General features: G+C 39.3%; 1 protein-coding gene across 4 annotated transcripts in view; it reads right to left on the bottom strand.

Moving 5' to 3' along the window:
- The window catches only part of TCF12 (transcription factor 12), a 289,221-nt gene that overhangs the window by 207,629 nt on the left and 62,016 nt on the right, over nt 1–19,576 (bottom strand). For all 4 annotated transcript variants that reach the window (XM_082256686.1, XM_082256687.1, XM_082256688.1 and 1 more), the window contains exon 4: nt 4,844–4,917. In XM_082256686.1, coding sequence (XP_082112812.1) covers nt 4,844–4,917 — 74 coding nt within the window. The remainder of the gene's footprint in view (nt 1–4,843; nt 4,918–19,576) is intronic.

Genomic DNA, 19,576 nt, shown 5'->3' with positions numbered 1-19,576 from the left:
CACATGAATATTATCGTGCTTCAAGCTGTTCTCTGCATCATCCACTTTATGAACCAGGAAGCTCACCAGCGTTTTCAGATCTGCCAACTGTGATGCATTGGGAGCCTTGCTGACCCTCCACCGAACCAATGCGGTTCTCAGCTTCTGCAAGTCGTCCTCTAATTTTCTCCAGATCATGGCGGATCAGTGTACATTCAGAGGCCAAGTGATCTATGTGCACCATTAGGACAGCCGTACACCCCTCTATGGCCTCCAGAATAGGTTTAGTAATGGCATCCGGAGCTGCCTCTGATTGTGGAGAAGGACTAGAGGTTACCTCAGCTGGAAGAGGGGATGCCATTGCTAGAGGGGTTTTGGCTGCGCTCAGCTCTGTCCTCTGGCCACACTGTGCTCCAGATGAAGAAGGCATGATGGCACCAGGAGAGCACGTGACCCACCCCTTCCCAGAAGACTGGGGCTTCGGGCCTCGGAACGGCTTACCCCGGCCTTTTGCGAACCTTATCGCTGTCACCAAGGGCTCCAGCAGGTAGGGAGAGGAAGGTGGAGATTCCAAGTAAAAAGAAATGGGGCCGATTTCAGAAGAATCAGACGAATCTGCATGGAGCTCAGAGTCCACACGTCCGTTTTGGCTCACATCCTGGCCATGCCCGATAGTCAAGTTTTTTGAGATGCACCCGTACATGGTACTTCCGGTCTAATTTACAAATCTCATAAACTTATATTTTATTCACAATATAATATAGATAACATATCAAATGTTGAAAGTGAGACATTTTGAAATGTCATGCCAAATATTGGCTCATTTTGGATTTCATGAGAGCTACACATTCCAAAAAAGTTGGGACAGGTAGCAATAAGAGGCCGGAAAAGTTAAATGTACATATAAGGAACAGTTGGAGGGTCAATTTGCAACTTATAAAGGCCAATTGGCAACATGATTGAGTATAAAAAGAGCCTCTCAGAGTGGCAGTGTCTCTCAGAAATCAAGATGGGCAGATGATCACCAATTCCCCCAATGCTGCAGCAAAAAATAGTGCAATATCAGAAAGAGTTGGATAATACATAATATCATCCAAAGATTCAGAGAATCTGGAAAAATCTCTGTGCATAAGGGTCAAGGCCGGAAAACCATACTGGATGCCCGGGATCTTCGGGCCCTTAGACGGCACTGCATCACATACAGGAATGCTACTTTAATGGAAATCACAACATGGGCTCAGGAATACTTCCAGAAAACATTGTCAGTGAATACAATCCACCGAGCTGCCATTCTCTGTTGCCGGCTAAAACTCTATAGGCCAAAAAAAAAAGCCATATCTAAACATGATCCAGAAGTGCAGGCGTTTTCTCTGGGCCAAGGCTCATTTAAAATGTACTGCGGCAAAGTGGAAAACTGTTCTGTGGTCAGACGGATCAAAATTTGAAGTTCTTTTTGGAAAACTGGGACGCCATGTCATGCGGACTAAAGAGGACAAGGACAACCCAAGTTATCAGCGCTCAGTTCAGAAGCCTGCATCTCTGATGGTATGGGGTTTGCATGAGTGCGTGTGGCATGGGCAGCTTACACATCTGGAAAGGCACCATCAATGCTGAAAGGTATATCCAAGTTCTAGAACAACATATGCTCCCATCCAGGCATCGTCTCTTTCAGGGAAGACCTTGCATTTTCCAACAAGACAAAGCCAGACCACATACTGCATCAATTACAACATCATGGCTGCGTAGAAGAAGGATCCGGGTACTGAAATGGCCAGCCTGCAGTCCAGATCTTTCACCCATAGAAAACATTTGGCGCATCATAAAGGGGAAGATGCGACAAAGAAGACCTAAGACAGTTGAGCAACTAGAAGCCTGTATTAGACAAGAATGGGACAACATTCCTATTCCTAAACTTGAGCAACTTGTCTCCTCAGTCCCCAGACAGACATTTGCAGACTGTTACAAAAAGAAGAGGGGATGCCACACAGTGGTAAACATGGCCTTGTCCCAACTTTGAGATGTGTTGAAGCCATGAAATTTAAAAACAACTTATGTTTCCCTTAAAATTATACATTTTCTCAGTTTAAACATTTGATATGTCATCTATGTTGTATTCTGAATAAAATATTACAATTTGAAACTTCCACATCATTCTGTTTTTATTCACAATTTGTACAATGTCCCAACTTTTTTGAAATCGGGTTTTGTATTTCTTCTAGTGACAACTAAGAAAGATTTCTCCTTACTTTGGATTGATCTCACTTTCTGTGGCGTTTCAGGGACTAGAGGCACAGGAAAATCTCTCCCAGAGAAAAAGCATAAATAAAACCCACAGGGGATATAACCACTATACTATCCTAAGCTAATAAAACAAAAAAATAAAAAACAATTCTTAGCATAACTCCACAGGTAACAGTACGGCTGTAATACAAATATCAAATGATTTGATAAAATAAATTAAAGATACAAAATATGTATTCATAAGTATTTTCCAAACAATCGTTTTAATATTTGCAATACAGCTGTGTGGCTATCTATAGGATGATTTTGTCTTTTGTTGTATACGCATTGTAGCCTACAGCTAACATACCAGTGGTAGTAAAGCCCTTAACATTTTTTAGTTGTACATAAATGTTCCTTAGCATTTCAGTAATTTGGTGATATTGCAACATCCAAAAATGGGCAAGTCAATAGTCTATCGTAGTTGAGAATAACTTCATTACAAGTCAAAAGTAATGCAACATTTTTTTTCCCCATTCTGATTTCCTCATCAAGTTGTATATATTTTAAGATTGCGAGAAAACTGCTGCCCTTGGGTGGTCTGCGACCAAGCATTACTAGAAGAGAAATTGTGTATTTAAATTGACCACTAATAAACACATCTGCAGATGGTGTTAGTACTACCTACATAATGCTAGAGCCAACAAAAGCTTCATGTGAAGATAACCACATAAAAAAAATTAAAAAAACCAAACCGGAACCATGGACTAATGGATTCAGATAGACTTTATACAGTATAAATGACTAACACATTTAAACCTAACTCAAGCAAACTCTAAGCAATTTCAGAAACCCTTTTTCTCCTCCACTTAAGACAAACAACCCCAACTCCAAAAATTTGAGAGACTGTAAAATCTACATAAAACCAGAATGCAATGATTTTCAAATCTCAAAAACCCATATTTTATTCCCAATGGAGAAAATATATTCAATGTTTTAACCTAAGACTACGCCATTTTAAGAAACAAATAAGGTCATTTTGAAATTGATGGCAGCAACAAGTCACCAAAAAAGTTGGGAAAGGGCAAGAAAAAGCTGGCAAAGTACAACCCAATTCCAAAAAAGTTGGGACAGGGCCTTGTTTTCCATTGTGTAGCACCCCCTCTTCTTTTAATAACACTCTGTAAGCATCTGAGAACTGAGGGGACCAGTTGCTGGAGTTTTGAGAGAGTACTATTGTCCCTTATCTGAACATATGCTGCCCTAAAACCTAGCTATATCTTTCAGCATTGATGGTGCCTTTCCAGATGTGAGAGTTGACCATTCCATACACACTAATGCACTGCCATACCATCAGAGATGCAAGCTTTTAAACTGAGCACCTCTCCACTTTAGTCTGGAGGATGCAAGTGCCAATGGCTGCCAAAAAGAATGTCAAATTTTGATTCGTCTAACCACAGAAACGTTTTCTACTTTGCAACAGACCAGTTTTAATGAGCTGTGGCCCAGAGAAGACAGCAGTGTTTCTGGCTCATGTTCAGATATGGTAGCTGCATGATAGAGCTTTACCTTGTATTTTTAGACTGCGGTCACAGTGATTTTTTTAAAGTATTCCTGAGCCCATTAAGTGATGGCCTTCACAGAATCATGCCCGTTTTTAACGCAATGCTGTCTGAGGTGCCCATGGGCATCCAATATTGCATTTCGGCCTTGTCCCTTGTACACAGAGATTTCTCCAGATTCTAAGAATCTTTTCATCTATGCGCTTTAGATGATATATATATTTTTTTCCATAAAGATGATGTATTTAAAGTCTTTGCAATTTGATGTTGAGGAACATTATTCTGAAATTGTTCCTTAATTTTTTTGATGCAGATTTACAGATTGGTGAACCTCTCCCAATCTTTACTTCTGAGACACTGACTCTCTATTTTTATACCCAATCAATAACGTGTTGCCAATTAATCAATAAAAAAAAAAAAAAAGAAAAACCCGATATTTTATATATATATATATATATATATATATATATATATATATATATATATATATATATATATATATATATATACACACACATATATACATATATACATATACATACATACACACACACACACACACACACATATTGTGGTTCCACTAGATTTTAGAGGTATCGAAGTAAAGGGGGCTGAAAAATGCACGCCACATTTTTCAGATATTTGTAAAAAGTTATGAAAACCATTTATCATTTTTCATTCCACTTCACAATTGTGCCACTTTCTTTTGGTCTATCACATAAAATCCCAATAAAATATATTTACGTTATTGGTTATAACATGACAAAATGTGGGAAATTTAAAAGGGGTATGAATACTTTTTCAAGGCACTGTAATAGGTCGGAATTAGTGGCAATTTGGACAGATTTTGCAAAGATTGATACATGAAAGAAGGATTAAAAAAAGTTAATGTGTTGGACCATGAATAAGGGCCAATAAAAAATAAATAAAGGAATATAAAAACAGGACTCTTTCACAATGTGATCAAAGCTTTCTAGTTTGAGCATTGACAGTTGACGCACATCGTTCATCCTTATTTTTGCCATTATATATTGCCCCATTAAAGACATGTTTGGAAAATCAAGTAGAAAACACACACTTACCCTTGAAGATTCATAAGATGGGCTCATCTGATTGCTGGTTCCCCAGGATGAAGTACCAGATCTTTCATCTATACCTACAAATTATGAAAAACAAATTTGTTTTTTGTAGGCAATGCATTAAAAAAAAAAAAACAGTTACCCCTGTAAACTAAATATGAAAACAGCTTTAACCAGTATCAACATGCAGACCATTTAAGGTGGTTGGTGGGTTTAGTGAAAGTTTAATTCAAGCAGTGCAGCAAAAGCAACAGGCTTAACCACTTTCCGCCTATTGCAAAATGATGGCCTGGCAGGACTTACATTTTTCTGGGTGGACATCATATGTCGCCCTATCAGAAAATGCTGTGCTGCAGGTGCGATCTGTCAGTTGTATCGGGTAATCGCTGTGACCAATCACAGTAGATCACATGACAGTTATAAACAATGGATGGCTTCCTTTCATGCTGTGATTGGTCAGTGATGTCAGTGATGACACGGCACAGACAGGGCCAATCACAGCCCATCTGTACCATGTGATTAGTAATTAGTGATTAGTAATGTAAAAATGCTTGCTTATACCAATAAAATTAATTGGTATAAGCAATCATGTGTGACAAAAAAAAAAAAAAATCCTGATCACTTCTCCAGAGTACTATATTACGTGTATATTACTAAATTAACTTACTATGGTAACACATTATTAATTTGGTCACATTGTAAAAAAAATAAGTCACCTTTTTTTTTTAAACACATTCTGTCACGAGTCAGTTAAACATTATGTCTTTATTTTTCAAACAATTGTGAAAAAAATTACAACTTCGAAAAAGTTGAAATGCCTCTTACTAAATACCTTGGCTTATCTACTTCCCAAAAAGTCATTTGGGAATATCTTTACAGTCTTTGCATTTTCAGGCCTTAGGAAATGATAGGCAATCAGTACATGAGGATTGATCAATTTTCAGATAAAAAAAAAAATATAATATATATATATATAATATCTATATCTCATTAGTTTGGACTTTGGTTTGTTCCTACAAACTAAATAATAAAACACTGATTTAGGTTTTTTTTACCAAATAAATGTAGCAGAATACATTTTGGCTTAAATTTTTGAAGATTATTTATTTGCAAATTATTATAACAGAAACTAAAAAAAAAAAACGTGGGATTTTTTTGTTGGCCTTTTTTCTATAGAATTAGCCAAAAAATAAAAATAAAATAAATAAAACAGTGATGATTACCAACCAACAAAAGAATGCTCTATTTGTGTAAAAAAAAAAAAAAAATTCATATGGGTACAGTGTTGCATAACCGCGCAATTGTGTGACAGCGCTAAAAACTGAAAACTGGTTTGGGCAGGTAGGGGTTGAAAGTGCCCGGTATTGAAGGGGTTAACAAAAAAAAAAAAAAACACACACTTCCATGCACAATTTTTGTATTTTGATCAGAGCACCAGAAATGCTGTACTGTTGCCAAAGGTTATTAAGCATGTCTCATGGAAAAGATAATATGAGAATTCAACAAGAATATCATCTTAAATCTGTCGAATCAATGCATTTAGAATCCACTTAAGATTTTTTTTTAACCCTTCTACTGCCATTTTACCGCATACAGCGGAACAGAACCGCTTCCAAACCGGCCAGGTCAGTAGTATGCCTTACTGTGGCTGCATTTCCCCTGCTTTAACCACTTACCGACCAGCCACCGCAGTTATACGGCGGCAGGTTCCCACGAATCGCAGTAGAAAGAAGCCGATCCATGGGGACGGTGGCTACGTTTGCCGCTGGGCACCCGCGAGCGCTCCCCGTGCAATCAATACAGAGCTCCTGTGATCCTCCTATTTAGGAACACAGGTCTCTGTATTGATTTCACAAGCCCACCCTCCCCAGTTAGAAAACACCCCCTAGGCTCACACTTAACCATTTGATCGCCCCTGGGTTAACCCCCTTGTAGCTGGCCAGCTAGAACCGGTCCTAGGTTGCAAATATGACCTACATGCATATACAGCTAGACCTGTTAATAACCTCAATACAGTGCATATGTTTATATGTGAGAGACAAAAGCAGAGTTCTTTACTGTGATTTCATGTTTGGATGTCACATAACAGTTGTATAGAATGTAAGGGGCTTGCGCTTAGGATACCTCGGTTCGGTGGATATAAGTGATACCAATATAAATAAATAAATATGTCTAAACTCAATAATTAATCAATAAATTAAATAAATAAGCTGCTGCTGGTATAAAAGGTGATACCTTTCAAATAATTCTAAAAAACTAAGTACCTGCGCTGCTTAAACCAAAACCATTAACATCAATTATACTAATTAATAAATATCATCATAAAGTGCTCGTGCAGATAAATAACTGTGAAACTGTGCATACAAATATAGTGTCACACTAAATATAAATAACAACATAAATAAATATATTCCAAAAATAATCTCATATGTGTAACATATCACATATCAAAATAAATATAAAATTAAAAGTTCATAGCAATTATAATCTTCCAAACTGAATAAAGTGCAAGTCTCTTTTGCTCATATAAGTGCTTCGTGCTCAATAAATATATGAATAAAGTGCCGGTGCTCAGTCTTAGTGAGTTGGTGCTCCCCTCTCGGTTCCCCACTCACCAGAAGCTGAGAGAAATATCGCCTTAAAACTGGTTTTATGAGGTGAACACCTCTATGGATCGCCAACAGATACAAGCTGTAGATCTCCTGTGCCTCTATATCCAGGTAATTATCCAGGTAATGCTCCCCAATATCATAAAAAGAAAAGGGCCATCATCGTGCAGTATGTTCCAAAAGTTTATTATACACACAACATAAAGATACACTTACAATATGTGGAAAGTCAATCCGCCTTTAGCAAACCCACGGGACGCCAAACGAATGGCCGTGCGTTCCACCCGTGTAACCGGAAGCCGGAAGAGGTTGCAGCCGGAAATGACGTACTACGTGTTCGGACGGCTTGACGCGTTTCGCTCCGCCAATCAGAGCGTTCTCAAATTTATTAATTAGTATAATTGATGTTAATGGCTTCGGTTTAAGCAGCGCAGGTACTTCGTTTTTTAGAATTATTTTATAACAGTTGTAGGTTGTGTTCACAGAAGCAAAAGGAAATTTGCCTGTAAGATTCATTTATATGCCTGTAAGGTAAGCTCAGACACAGCAGAATTTAAACCAGAAAGCACAGAGTTAAACTTTATTACCCATAAGGAGTTTGTGGCCAATCACAGCCAATCTCACACTCAGCAACAGTCTTGGCCAATCACAGCCAGCCTTACACCCATTTTTTTTCTCTGAAGCCTCATGCTTTCAGCCAACCTTCTCATTCCACTACAGAGCAAGAGAACTGAATAGACACACAGATCCACAGAGCAGTTTTATGGAAGCAAGTGGCCAAAAATAGGTAATTAACAGTTATACATGTTCCTATTGTTAGTAATGTGATTAGAGCTGTATACTGAACTAGTTATGTGTTCACTTGTAGTTCCACCAAACTCGAACACGAAATCAAACTATCAAACTTCAAAAGTTATATTGAATTCAAACTATCGAACAAACCCAAACAACTCTAACAACTCAAAACCAAACCCAAGCAAACAAACTTAAACAGCAATAGAGAGAGAGAAATATATCCACCATTTGTTATACTGTATTCAGCACATGTTGTACATGGACTGTCTGCTGCAAAAGTGTCACTGTTATCTATGAAGAAAAGTTGAAGTTAATAAAGAAGATATCTTAAGCGTTTGGTGTGCTCTTTAAACCTACTGCTTTCCATAGAACGGTATTAGAGGAATTTATAGAGTAACAGACAGTCTGGTTAGACTGAAGTCAGAGACATCCAATTCTTCTAATGCCACAGCGCATAAGGCACTTTGTAGTGCTGCGCCTGCCACACCCCTTCCCTGCCAGTGTCATTATTATAACATTAACAGTGCATATTTTTAGCTGATTATTGTAGTAATGTCACTGGTCCCCCCAAAAGTGTCCAAAATGTCAGTTAGGGGTCCGATCTGTCCATGGCAATGTCGCAGTCCCGCTAAAAATCGCTGATCGCCGCCATTACTGGTAAAAATAATAAAAATGACAAATCTTTCCCCTAGTTTGTAGATGTGATAACTTTGTGCAAACCAATCAAAATATGCTTATTGGGATTTTTTTTACCAAAAATATGTAGCACAATACATAAAAATGCCTAAAAATGATGAAAAAATTGGATTTTTAAGGTTTTTTTGGGGGGGAATGTTAAATAGCAGAAAGTGAAAAATTTATTTTTTTCAGAATTGTCGCTCTTTTTTTGTTTCTAGCACAAAAAAAAAAAAAAAACGCACAGGTGATCAAATACCACCAAAAAAAAGAAAAGAAAAAAGGGCACCAATTTCATTTGGGTACAGTGTCGCACGACCGCACAATTGTCCATTAAAGTAACGCAGTGCCAAATCGCAAAAGATGGCCTGGTCATTAAGGGAGAAAATCTTCTGGTCTGGAAGTGGTTAAGCTCATGGCCACTCCGTTGAATGCTCCAATAGCTGTAATCAGCAGCTGAGAAGTATAAAAAAAAGAAAGACAGAAAAGGTCTCATTCAACTCCCTGGACGCGTAGTAGAGCGTAATGCATCAAATAAGGATAAAACCAAAAGAATGCATTTTCCTTAGATGATAGGTTGTAAAGGCTCTGGTTTTGGTTTACAGATAACAAGGGCCTCAGACACACAGACAGCTGAAGTTCTGGTAAGGCCAGAAATAGATTGGGTCATCCAGAGCTTCCGCTAGCAGACTGCTCCATTAAACGTAAATATTAAACTTCAGAATGGGGTGCCTCGAGATTGGAATTTTAAAGGGTGCCTTGACTGTAAAAAGGTTGAGAAACACGAACATAGACAAATAGTAATTGGGCATAGGATGCCTGACGGAACATGCAAGCAAGCCTTTAGATGATTATTTGAGACCTTTCGTCTCTTCTCTACCATCCTATATACAAGACACTAGAGATCTACTACGCATTCTGGAGGACCTTTCTGTCCCCCAAAATATGTGGTTGGTCACCATTTATATTGAGGCTCTATACCCCACAAGAGGGGTCTCTCTGTCACTGGTGACTTTTTAAAAGGAGAAGCAGAGAGATCTCTGTGGCCATACAATTCATTTGTCCTCCGACTTTTGGAATATACTTTGTTCCATAATGTATTCGTTTTGCGGGGTTCCCATTTCCTCCAGGTGCAGGGGGGAGCGCTGGGGACATGTTGTGCCTCATCAAATGCCATCCTTTACCTGGGGGGGTGGGAACGCAAGTTATTTTACAGTGAGGACCCATCAATGGGCAAGTGCCATGTTAAATCGTGCATCGACGATGTCTTCATAATCTGGGATGGCACAAGATCAGACTTGAACACCTTTATGGATCATACAGGCTGTAATCATTTTAATCTCAAGTTTACTATGCAATGCAGACGAGGAAAAGGTCATGTTCCTGGATGTACAGATAGGGGTGGATGAAGATGGTGCTCTCTTCTCCGATCTGTACAGGAAACCATCATCTGTCAATAAAATTCTGCACTCTACCCGTGCCAACCCAAAATCTCTGGTACATAGTATCCCATATGGACAGTATCTTCAACTCAAGGAGGAACTGTACCAGAGAAGAAGATTTTTTGATACTGGCCAAAGAACTACAAACCACACTTCTTAAAAGACGATACACAAAGACTTGTTTGAAAAAAGCCTTTAAGAGAGCTAGGCAGAAAGATAGACAATTCAAAAAGACAGGACAACTTTTCTCAACCCACAAGATTAATAACTAAATTTTCCAAACACTCACAAATATATATACTATCCTAGCACAACATTGGCATCTGCTCACTGACGATGCCATTGTGGCCAAATATGTAAGTCCAAAACCTTCAATCGCCTACAAAAAAGCTAATTCCCTTAAGGATCGCCTGACAAAAAGTCATCTTACAAAGAGTCATGTATTATCTAATACTGGAAGCAAAAGGAGGGGGACTTTCCCATGTGGGAAGTGTGAGTTTTGTGAATGGGTGAAGCCCAATATAGTAATATAACCCTACCTAATGGTTGTTCCTGGACGACTCCACTCGCTATAGACTGTGAAACAATAGGAGTGGTATATATCATTACTTGCAGTTGCAAGGCTTTCTATATTGGCAAAACCCAGAGACCATTCTGGAAGCGTATACGAGATCATGTCTATTTGATCGGGAATGGCAGGATGGAGTCAGCCATAAGCAGGCATAAGGGGCTTTATCACAATTTTGATCCATCTGTGATGGAATTTTTTGCCTTCAAGCACGTCCCTACATCTGAAAGGGGGGGGGGGTGACGTCAACCCCCAATTGTTGAGAATTGAAACTAAATAGATAGTGATCTTGCAGGCTACCCAATTCCCAGGGCTAAATTAATTTATTAGCTATAAATCTTTTTTATAATAATTTGCTAATAGGAAAGTCAAGTTTTAAATTATTATATTCATTTTTGCCCTGCATGTGTTGCAGGAAACTCAAATAATGTATCTAATAAAAGTCTGGCATTATAACAACTCTCCTCTCCCTGGCCTTCTCTTGGTTTCATATCTTGGGGATAGGCAAATCCATATATCAAAAATCTTGATTATCGTGCCAACCATTTTTGAACTAAATCACAATTTAGGTTTTAATCCATTAAGGGTACTATCCTCCCATGGGGGACATGAAGCACACTTGGGACACCTGGGGGACCCATGTGACATTCCAGCGCATCGGCCTTGATCGATTAATACCACACACCAATTCCATCTTCCCCTTCCCCTTTTTTTTCTCTCTAGGTCATGTCTCAAAAGGGTATGAGGATCATATGTCTCCACAGAAGCTTTTTTTTTTTTTCTCCAACAGGTTCGTTAGCGGGGGTGCCCTGTGTTCCCTGGCGGGGCGAGGCCATATTGCTTTAATGCATTTATCCTCAATTGGAGGTTTTTAGGCGCATCCCGGCACACACTACTTCCGGGATCGGCTGATCCTCCCCGGAAGCAGGGCATAAAGCGGCTTTCTTGTTTGCCCCTCCATTTGCAATCATTAGCTGGCGCTTCAGGTTACCCACCCACGTTACCGCCGCCAGGCAGAAAGCGCAGCGGGCATGGGGGTGGAATTTTGTCAATCAGAGCCATCTTTCTCCTATAATGCAGTAAGGGATCAGCATTTTCCAACAGGTCAGTTGTAATATTATAATTATGGATTTTGGAGAATATTTTTCTTATTCACCACTTGGAACTCACTGTACGTTTTTGGCTGTCACTCCCAGAAAGAAGCACTTTGGAGGGATAACCATATCATCACCCACTGCATGTGTAATCAAAATCGGCTTATTCCAAGCTTACCACTATTGAAAAGTGAGTCCCATGTCCTATTTCATATATTTTTTTCTATATAGAAATGCATTGAACAGTTCCAAAATATACTATATGGGGTTTGGATACTGGCCTATTGCATTCAAATGTATGTGGTGAACTCACAACAAATCTAACCCCTCCCTGTCTCTGTATGTGGTACCAGACACTTGGGATGATGATTGACTATGCTTTTTAAGATACACACACTGATCCACACCGATATCATCTTTGATAGGTGTTACTGGCTCCTGAATGACACTCCTGTAGTGGTGATCTTACAGAGATATTTGTGGTGTGTGTGCGTTCTCTTAACTCAAGTCTTTAATATTACTGTATATTTAACCACTTCAGCCCCAGAAAGTTTTACCACCTTAATGACCAGGCCATTTTTTGTGATTCGGCATGGAAAATTGCGCGGAAATGCGACACTGTACCCAAATACAATCAATGTCCTTTTTTCCCCACAAATAGATCTTTCTTTTGGTGGTATTTGATCACCTCTACAGATTTTCGATTTTGCGCTATAAAGAAAAAAAGTACAGTTTTGAAAAAAACGCCATATTTTTTACTGCTATAAAACACTCCCTAAAAAAAAAATGTTTAATTTTTTTTTATATCAGTTTAGGCGAATTTGTATTCTGCTACATATTTTTGGTAAAAAAATTCCCAAAAAGCGTATTTTAATTGGTTTGCGCAAAAGTTATATCGTTTACAAACTACGGGATAGATTTTTGGACTTGTTTATTTTATTAGTAATGGCGGCGATCTGCAATTTTTAGCAGGACTGCGACATTGCAGCAGACAGACCGGACCCCTGACATTTTTGGGGACCAGTGACACTAATACAGTAATCAGTGCTAAACAATGACAACACAGTAACAACACCGTTACTGTATAAATGACGCTGGCAGGGAAGGGGTTAATACTGGGGGTGATCAAAGGGGTTAAATGTATGCCAGCTTAGCTGAAACTGCTGATCTTTCCCTGCTTGTCTGACAGAAGATCCGCCTGCTTTGTTTACGTAAGCAGGCGGGTCTTCTCTCAGGTTTCTCGGATGATCGTGGGAGAGCAGCGGCCATCACCGCCACCGTTCCTCCCGCGGCCTGCCTCCCGCTGTGTCTAAATGTGTCGCCGAAACCACATGCACTCCAGTCACATAGTACTACGTGACTGGACGCAGCTAAGCCGCCCTGCCTCAGTAAAAAGGCGGCGGGCGGTCGGCAAGTGGTTAACTAATACTGGAAATGCAAAATGTTAAAATGTGATATGTGGTAAATATTGTATGAAACTTTATACTATATGTCCCAGCAATAACAGGAATCCCTGATGAAGCTACAAGCAAAACATGTAGCGATCCTGTGATTCTTTGACATACCCGTGAGACCCAGATACCTTTCAAAACCTATTGCAAGATTTGCGCTCATATTTAGAACGGGTATTTTCATAGGTCTCCCTGTTGTATTTGTATCTAAACTGGGAGAGATTTTGTCTCACAATGGGTAGATATTGTTCTGTATTTTTCATGTATGTATTTTCATGAATTGATTTTAAAATATATTTTTAATGGTGTTCCAATAAACTGATTTTTATTTATTTAGTACTTGAGTTCTTTAATGGGGTTATCAGTGGCTACCTCTAATGTTCCACCACCTCTTTTTTTCTTCTTTGTAAAACACCAACAGGCTATATCAGTCTAAGCAAGAGGATTTGCAGACACATTGTGGGTCTCTGGCCCACTCAGCAGTGCTATAGAAGCTACTAATGAAGAGGATCCTATAGAAATAGGGGTCCAGGATCCAGGCATCGGTTCCTTTTGGGTATACCGGTGAATCGTGTCAAACAGTAGGCAAGCGAGGGAAAATGTGACCCTGTCAAAGTAGGACTGTCTTTGGGGAGCCTCTGAAAAGACATGTTATACCACTTAGTAGAACATCTACTAGGCCCAAAGTGAAGCAAGGCCTTGCATACTCACAGACCCAAGCAGTTAATGTAGAACTATAGGCAAAATATTTTTTTCTTCATTTAGGATACAGCAAGAGAGGATTATAACCCATCATTTTTTTTACGCCATCTGTGTCCCATTGCGAAGATTTTTCTTCACTTCCTGTCCTGTAGCCAAACAGGTTGAGAGGAAATCCATGCAATTTAAAGATCATTTTTTGGGGTTCACCAGAATTAGTGTCCTCATTGAAAGATTTCCCCTCTATTACTTTTCTAGGGACAACCCAAAATTTGGGATTTTCTTTTACTTTTAATGAGAATGGTAAACAGGACAAATATCGGGAGCACAGAGAGCAATAAAAACTGACAGGAGTTCTAATGCCTCTCTGCTCTGTCCAAAACTAAAAAAGACATGTTTTTCCTTTAATTTTACTTTAATACTGGTGACCAGGTTCAAGGTGGGCAGAGGGGACTAAAACATTGTAGGTGGGCAGTGGAACAAAACCAGAGATTGGATGATCTACAGTTCACTTCTTGCAAGAGCATCAGTAAAAAGGTGCTTCATCTAAGCAGAATAGTAGGACAAAAAAAAAAAAAAAATGTGTGCAGCTCTCGGAAGTTCAATGCTTGCTTTGGCAGATGACATCAGTACTCAGTTCCCGCATCTTTATGCCTTACCTCAGCAAAACTACATTAACAGGTAAGTTAAAAAATGGCACCCAACGGTCCTTCAATTGTAAGTTAACTTCTTGCTTGTGTCTGACCAGCCTAACTTAATAAGTCACCAGAGACTGAGCCACACCAATAGGCTGTGCCAAGCTTCTGGACACAGACAGTGCCCTGTGATTAACACACACACAGCACACAGGGGTTTAGAAAGCGTTGCAATGCAGAGCCCAGCAACTGAAGGTCACATACCAGTATATATATCACCATTTCCAATAGGGTTAGTCACAGAGTCGGTGTCTTCAGAGACTGGGTCACACCAGAGGCTGTGCCCATGGCTCTGGACCTGGAGAGCACGCTGTGGCTAATTAACACAATACACAATACTCAGTGTGAACCGGCTCTAAATGTATGGTACTTAAAAAGCTTTAAAACATGAAATCCAACAGTTCTTTCCACCCAGAAAAACATGGATCTCACACACACACACACACACACACACACACACGATATAAACACATACAATTGAATTTTATGGGAAAAAAACCCTCAGCACCTCAGACAAGAAAAAAAAAAAAAAAAGTCGACAATATACAAAATATATTTACCAGCTGTTACATGTGAATTGAATAAGTATTTCCAACCAAACAAAATCTAATTTTCTGTTACACCAGCTATTGTAGGTAGGAATTTCCATCTTCTCCTCTGCTTTTCTTTATTAGATTTGTTTCAGGAATAAGTATATTGCTTTATGATTAAAAAAAAAGTTTGTGCTGCAAAGATGGGCTTGTGAACACGTCCAAATTTCACATTCTTTTATTTCAATCTTGCAATATGTAACAAATACTTGCATTTATGGACAGTATACAATATGGTAGAATGTTAAAACCGAAAGAACGCCTCCTGCCCTTGAGTGTGGTATTCAGATATTATAGACGCTTGCTTCTTACTGTTCCATTCTAGAACCGAATAAAAGCTCCATGCTTTGCTGCCCTCCTAAGACTAGCATAGTCAGTATGCTGAAACGGTGAACAAAAAGTGGCCACACCAGCCTATTGAATTATCTTTATATAACATTTATTAGCAAAATAAGAGTACATATTATTCTCATAATCCAACGTGTGTATAAGCTCCTCTGGACACATCTAGGATCAGAACGCTAGAACTCCTGCATATCATCTCTTTACAAGATGAAGCTGCATGTCCGAACTAGCTAGAAGTGGCAGGACTCTTGGCTCCAAAGAAGAAAGTATGTCCTCGAAACGTGTCAGCCATCCAGACCTGTGCAGCTCCATCTTGTGATGTGATGATGATATGAGATGATATGCAGGAGTTCTACCATTCTGTTTTTGGCTGTGTCCAGATGAGCTTGAATACACGTTGGTTAGTATAATATGTAATCTTATTTTACAAATAAATGTTATATAAAGGATAATGCATGAGGCTGGTGTGCCCTCTTTTTTGGCAGAATGTTACTTGGCATACACTTTATAGAAAAGGTCACAATAAGCCAAATTTACATAATTTCCCCATATTTCTGAAAACAAGTATTTTGTAAAGGAGTGTAATGATAGGAAAAATATAACATTTCTCATAAACAATATCATGTTACAGCATTAACATAACTGACAAATGTTAACTACCTTAAAAAATGTTTTTTTCAAGGGGGTGGGGGGGGGGTGATAGCATCAAGTACATTAGTTATGTGTGATGGGGTGTATCCCATGTCTTGCAGGTTGCTGCTTCTTGTAAAAATTCTTCCTTCTGAGCATTCTTTACAAATTAGATCCCTTTTGCATCACCATTGTCTGTGCACCCTTGTCATATATATGATGATGTTAAAAAAAAAAAAAAAAAAGGTAACAGGTGCAGGATAAAAGGTAAGTAAAAAACACTATAAAAACTTGACAGGGGCTTTAACAAGTCTCTACAAAACACTTAAAATAGAAGTGCGAGATTTAAAATAAATACAAAGACAAACATTCAAATTCATCTAGGTAGATGCAGCATGAGACCAATGCTACACCTGTTCCCTGCCGCTTCTAAGACCGAGAAATGAGCGATTAAAGACCACCGATTGTTCAGTTCTCAGGTTCACTTTGAGCACAGAGTGGTGACTGGAAGTCACTACTCTCTGCATCTCCAGTACTCACTGGAGCGCCGGGCTGAGGAGGGGGCGGGAGCAGATGGCTCAGACTCTCAGCAGCTCATTGAAAGAATGAGCCAGCTGCAGGTAAGCCATTTGGGTGACTCCCGACGTTAAAGTCAGGGGCCCTCCAGAGTCTGCGTTGGTGATGTCAGCCAACAGCGGAATATGGGCCACAGGAGTGCAGAAATAAGTGCACTCTTGACCCAGAGAAGAAGTAAATAAAGGGCCAACAGTTCAAGGAGTATATGTACTCCACTAACACCCTTAGCTCCTCACCATATACAGTATGTTTATAATATAATATATATATGAACAGTAACATTCTACCAAACAGGATAGGCTGTGAAAACCATAGAAGAACATATATGTTTATAGAATTTATTGATTAAACAATTATAGCAGTGTTAACTTTTTTACTATCAGTGCTTGCTAGCTGAAGAAAGTGCAACGCTTCTAGCATTAGATTACCTATGATAGAGGTCTCAGTACTCCCCTATTAATGCCTTCATTGATGCTTTTTATTTTCTAAAAGGATAGAGTAATCTTTGTTTAGGCACTATTTAGGCCTCATGCACAATGGACATTATAAAAATGATCGTAGCATTAGCTGTAGAAAGCTGCAGTCTCTTAGCTTGTGATTTGCAGAAGAAATATTTAATCCTGCATGCAGCAGGAGGGTCATCCATAGGTCCCTTTTATAGATACACTTTGCTGCAAATTAATAGCATACAACCGCTTTTTAATATAGATTCATACAAATACAAGGTGGTATCAAAGTGTCCATACTAGCTGTTTATAAGAAAGTACTTTATCTACGTTTACACACTATCACCTTCAAAATAGTCCCCTTGCACAGCAATCCAGCACCCCTGCCACTTCTGTAATGCATCCTGGAAGTCTTCTTTTCAAAACATGTCAAGCACCTTGTGTTATTCTCGCTGGATCTCCGCAATGGTGTCACAACGGCCACCTTTGAGCTGGATCTTCAACTCATTGCAGCATCGCCGTAGACTTGCAGAATCATGTCAAACGTGTCTGTGGCAGATTTGCTAATTTTCATGCAGAATTTCACATTTGCGCTTTGTTTTACTTGCTGTCTATGATGAAATAGCAGAAGTGGTAATGCACATAGTCAGAATAGCACCAGTTGCACAGCTCCCAATGTACACAGAATGTTGTCTTTTGGCACACTGACCTCTGAAGGTCGGCGCTCCCTGTGACTGTGCATGCAGCCTTGTATTGCCATCTGTTGGCGTGTTACAAAACAAATCTTAAAACGTTTTGGTACCACCTCGCACATAGATTAAAAAAATAAATAAATAATTACATAATTACATAGTAGTGGAGGTTGAATAAAGACAATAGTCCATCCAGTTCAACCTGTGTAGGTGTGTGTGGCCGTAATCATTTCTCATACCCCTTAATGTTCTGATCCTTGAGATGTATGTCCAAGAGTCTTCTGAAAGTAGCCATACTTCCCGCAGAAACTACCTCTTGTGGTAGAGAATTCCACAATCTTGTAGTCCTAACAGTAAACTACCCCCTGCGTTGCCTGAGGTTAAAACGCTTCTCCTCTAATCGCATTGTATGTCCTTGCGTCCTCATATTGAGACTGAATTGCCTTTTTTTCTTTGCTGAGATCACCATTGAGGTATTTGTAAATCGCTATCATGTCCCCTCTCAGGCGTCTTCTCCAGGGAGAATAAAATTAAGCGATTGTAGATGCTCTTCATAATTAAGGTCCTCCAATCGACGAATTCGTTTAGTTGCCCTTCTTTGGACTCTCTTCAGCTCCAACACATCGCTCCTGAGGACTGGCGACCAGAACTGGACAGAATACTCCAGATGCGGTCGGACCAGAGTTTTATAAAGTGATAGGATTATAGTTTTATCTCTGGAACACACCCCCTTCTTTATGCATGCTAATATTCTGCCGGCTTTGGCAGCTGCCGCTTGACATTGCATGCTATTGCCTAGTCTATTTTCTACCAAGACTCCCAGATCTTTCTCCATTTTTGATTCCCCCAAAGGTTCCCCCCCTAAAGTGAATTGTGCGTTTATGTTTTTTAGTCCCTAAGTGCAAAATCTTACACTTCTCCACATTAAACCTCATTTGCCATGTCGTTGCCCACTCTGAAAGCACGTTGCCTGCTATACAGATTTGAAATGAACACACTCCTGGTTGGTTAAAAAAATAAAAATACAGATGCTGATTACATTATTACTTGCTCTTTTCTGACATCTTCAAGACTGGAAAAATCCTACTGGTTTCTCCCATTTTTATGTAACGTTTATGAAGGGACTGGTGTTTGCCATAACTAACCCTGTCTGCACTGGTCTGGCAGATCTCATTATCTGTTTTACACTATATTTTCAAGACTGTACATGCTAACAGGTGGTTAAAATATCTCAAGGCTTGAGTGTTTCAAAAGGTCTCATTCTGTCCTTCCAGGATGGTCAGTGTCACTGAGAGAACTCCAGGACGCTGCATTGTGGGAGGGAAGTCAAGTATGGCAAACATTGGTTCCACTTCAGGAGGCAGACTGTAGAACGAATGTTCGTGTCGGTGCTTGTATCATCTCAAACCGATGACCTTTTTATTTTAGA

Source organism: Pelophylax lessonae (assembly GCF_965119305.1).
Source record: "Pelophylax lessonae genome assembly, chromosome: 4".
NCBI lineage: Eukaryota > Metazoa > Chordata > Amphibia > Anura > Ranidae > Pelophylax > Pelophylax lessonae.
This window is presented reverse-complemented; position numbering and strand designations above follow the sequence as displayed.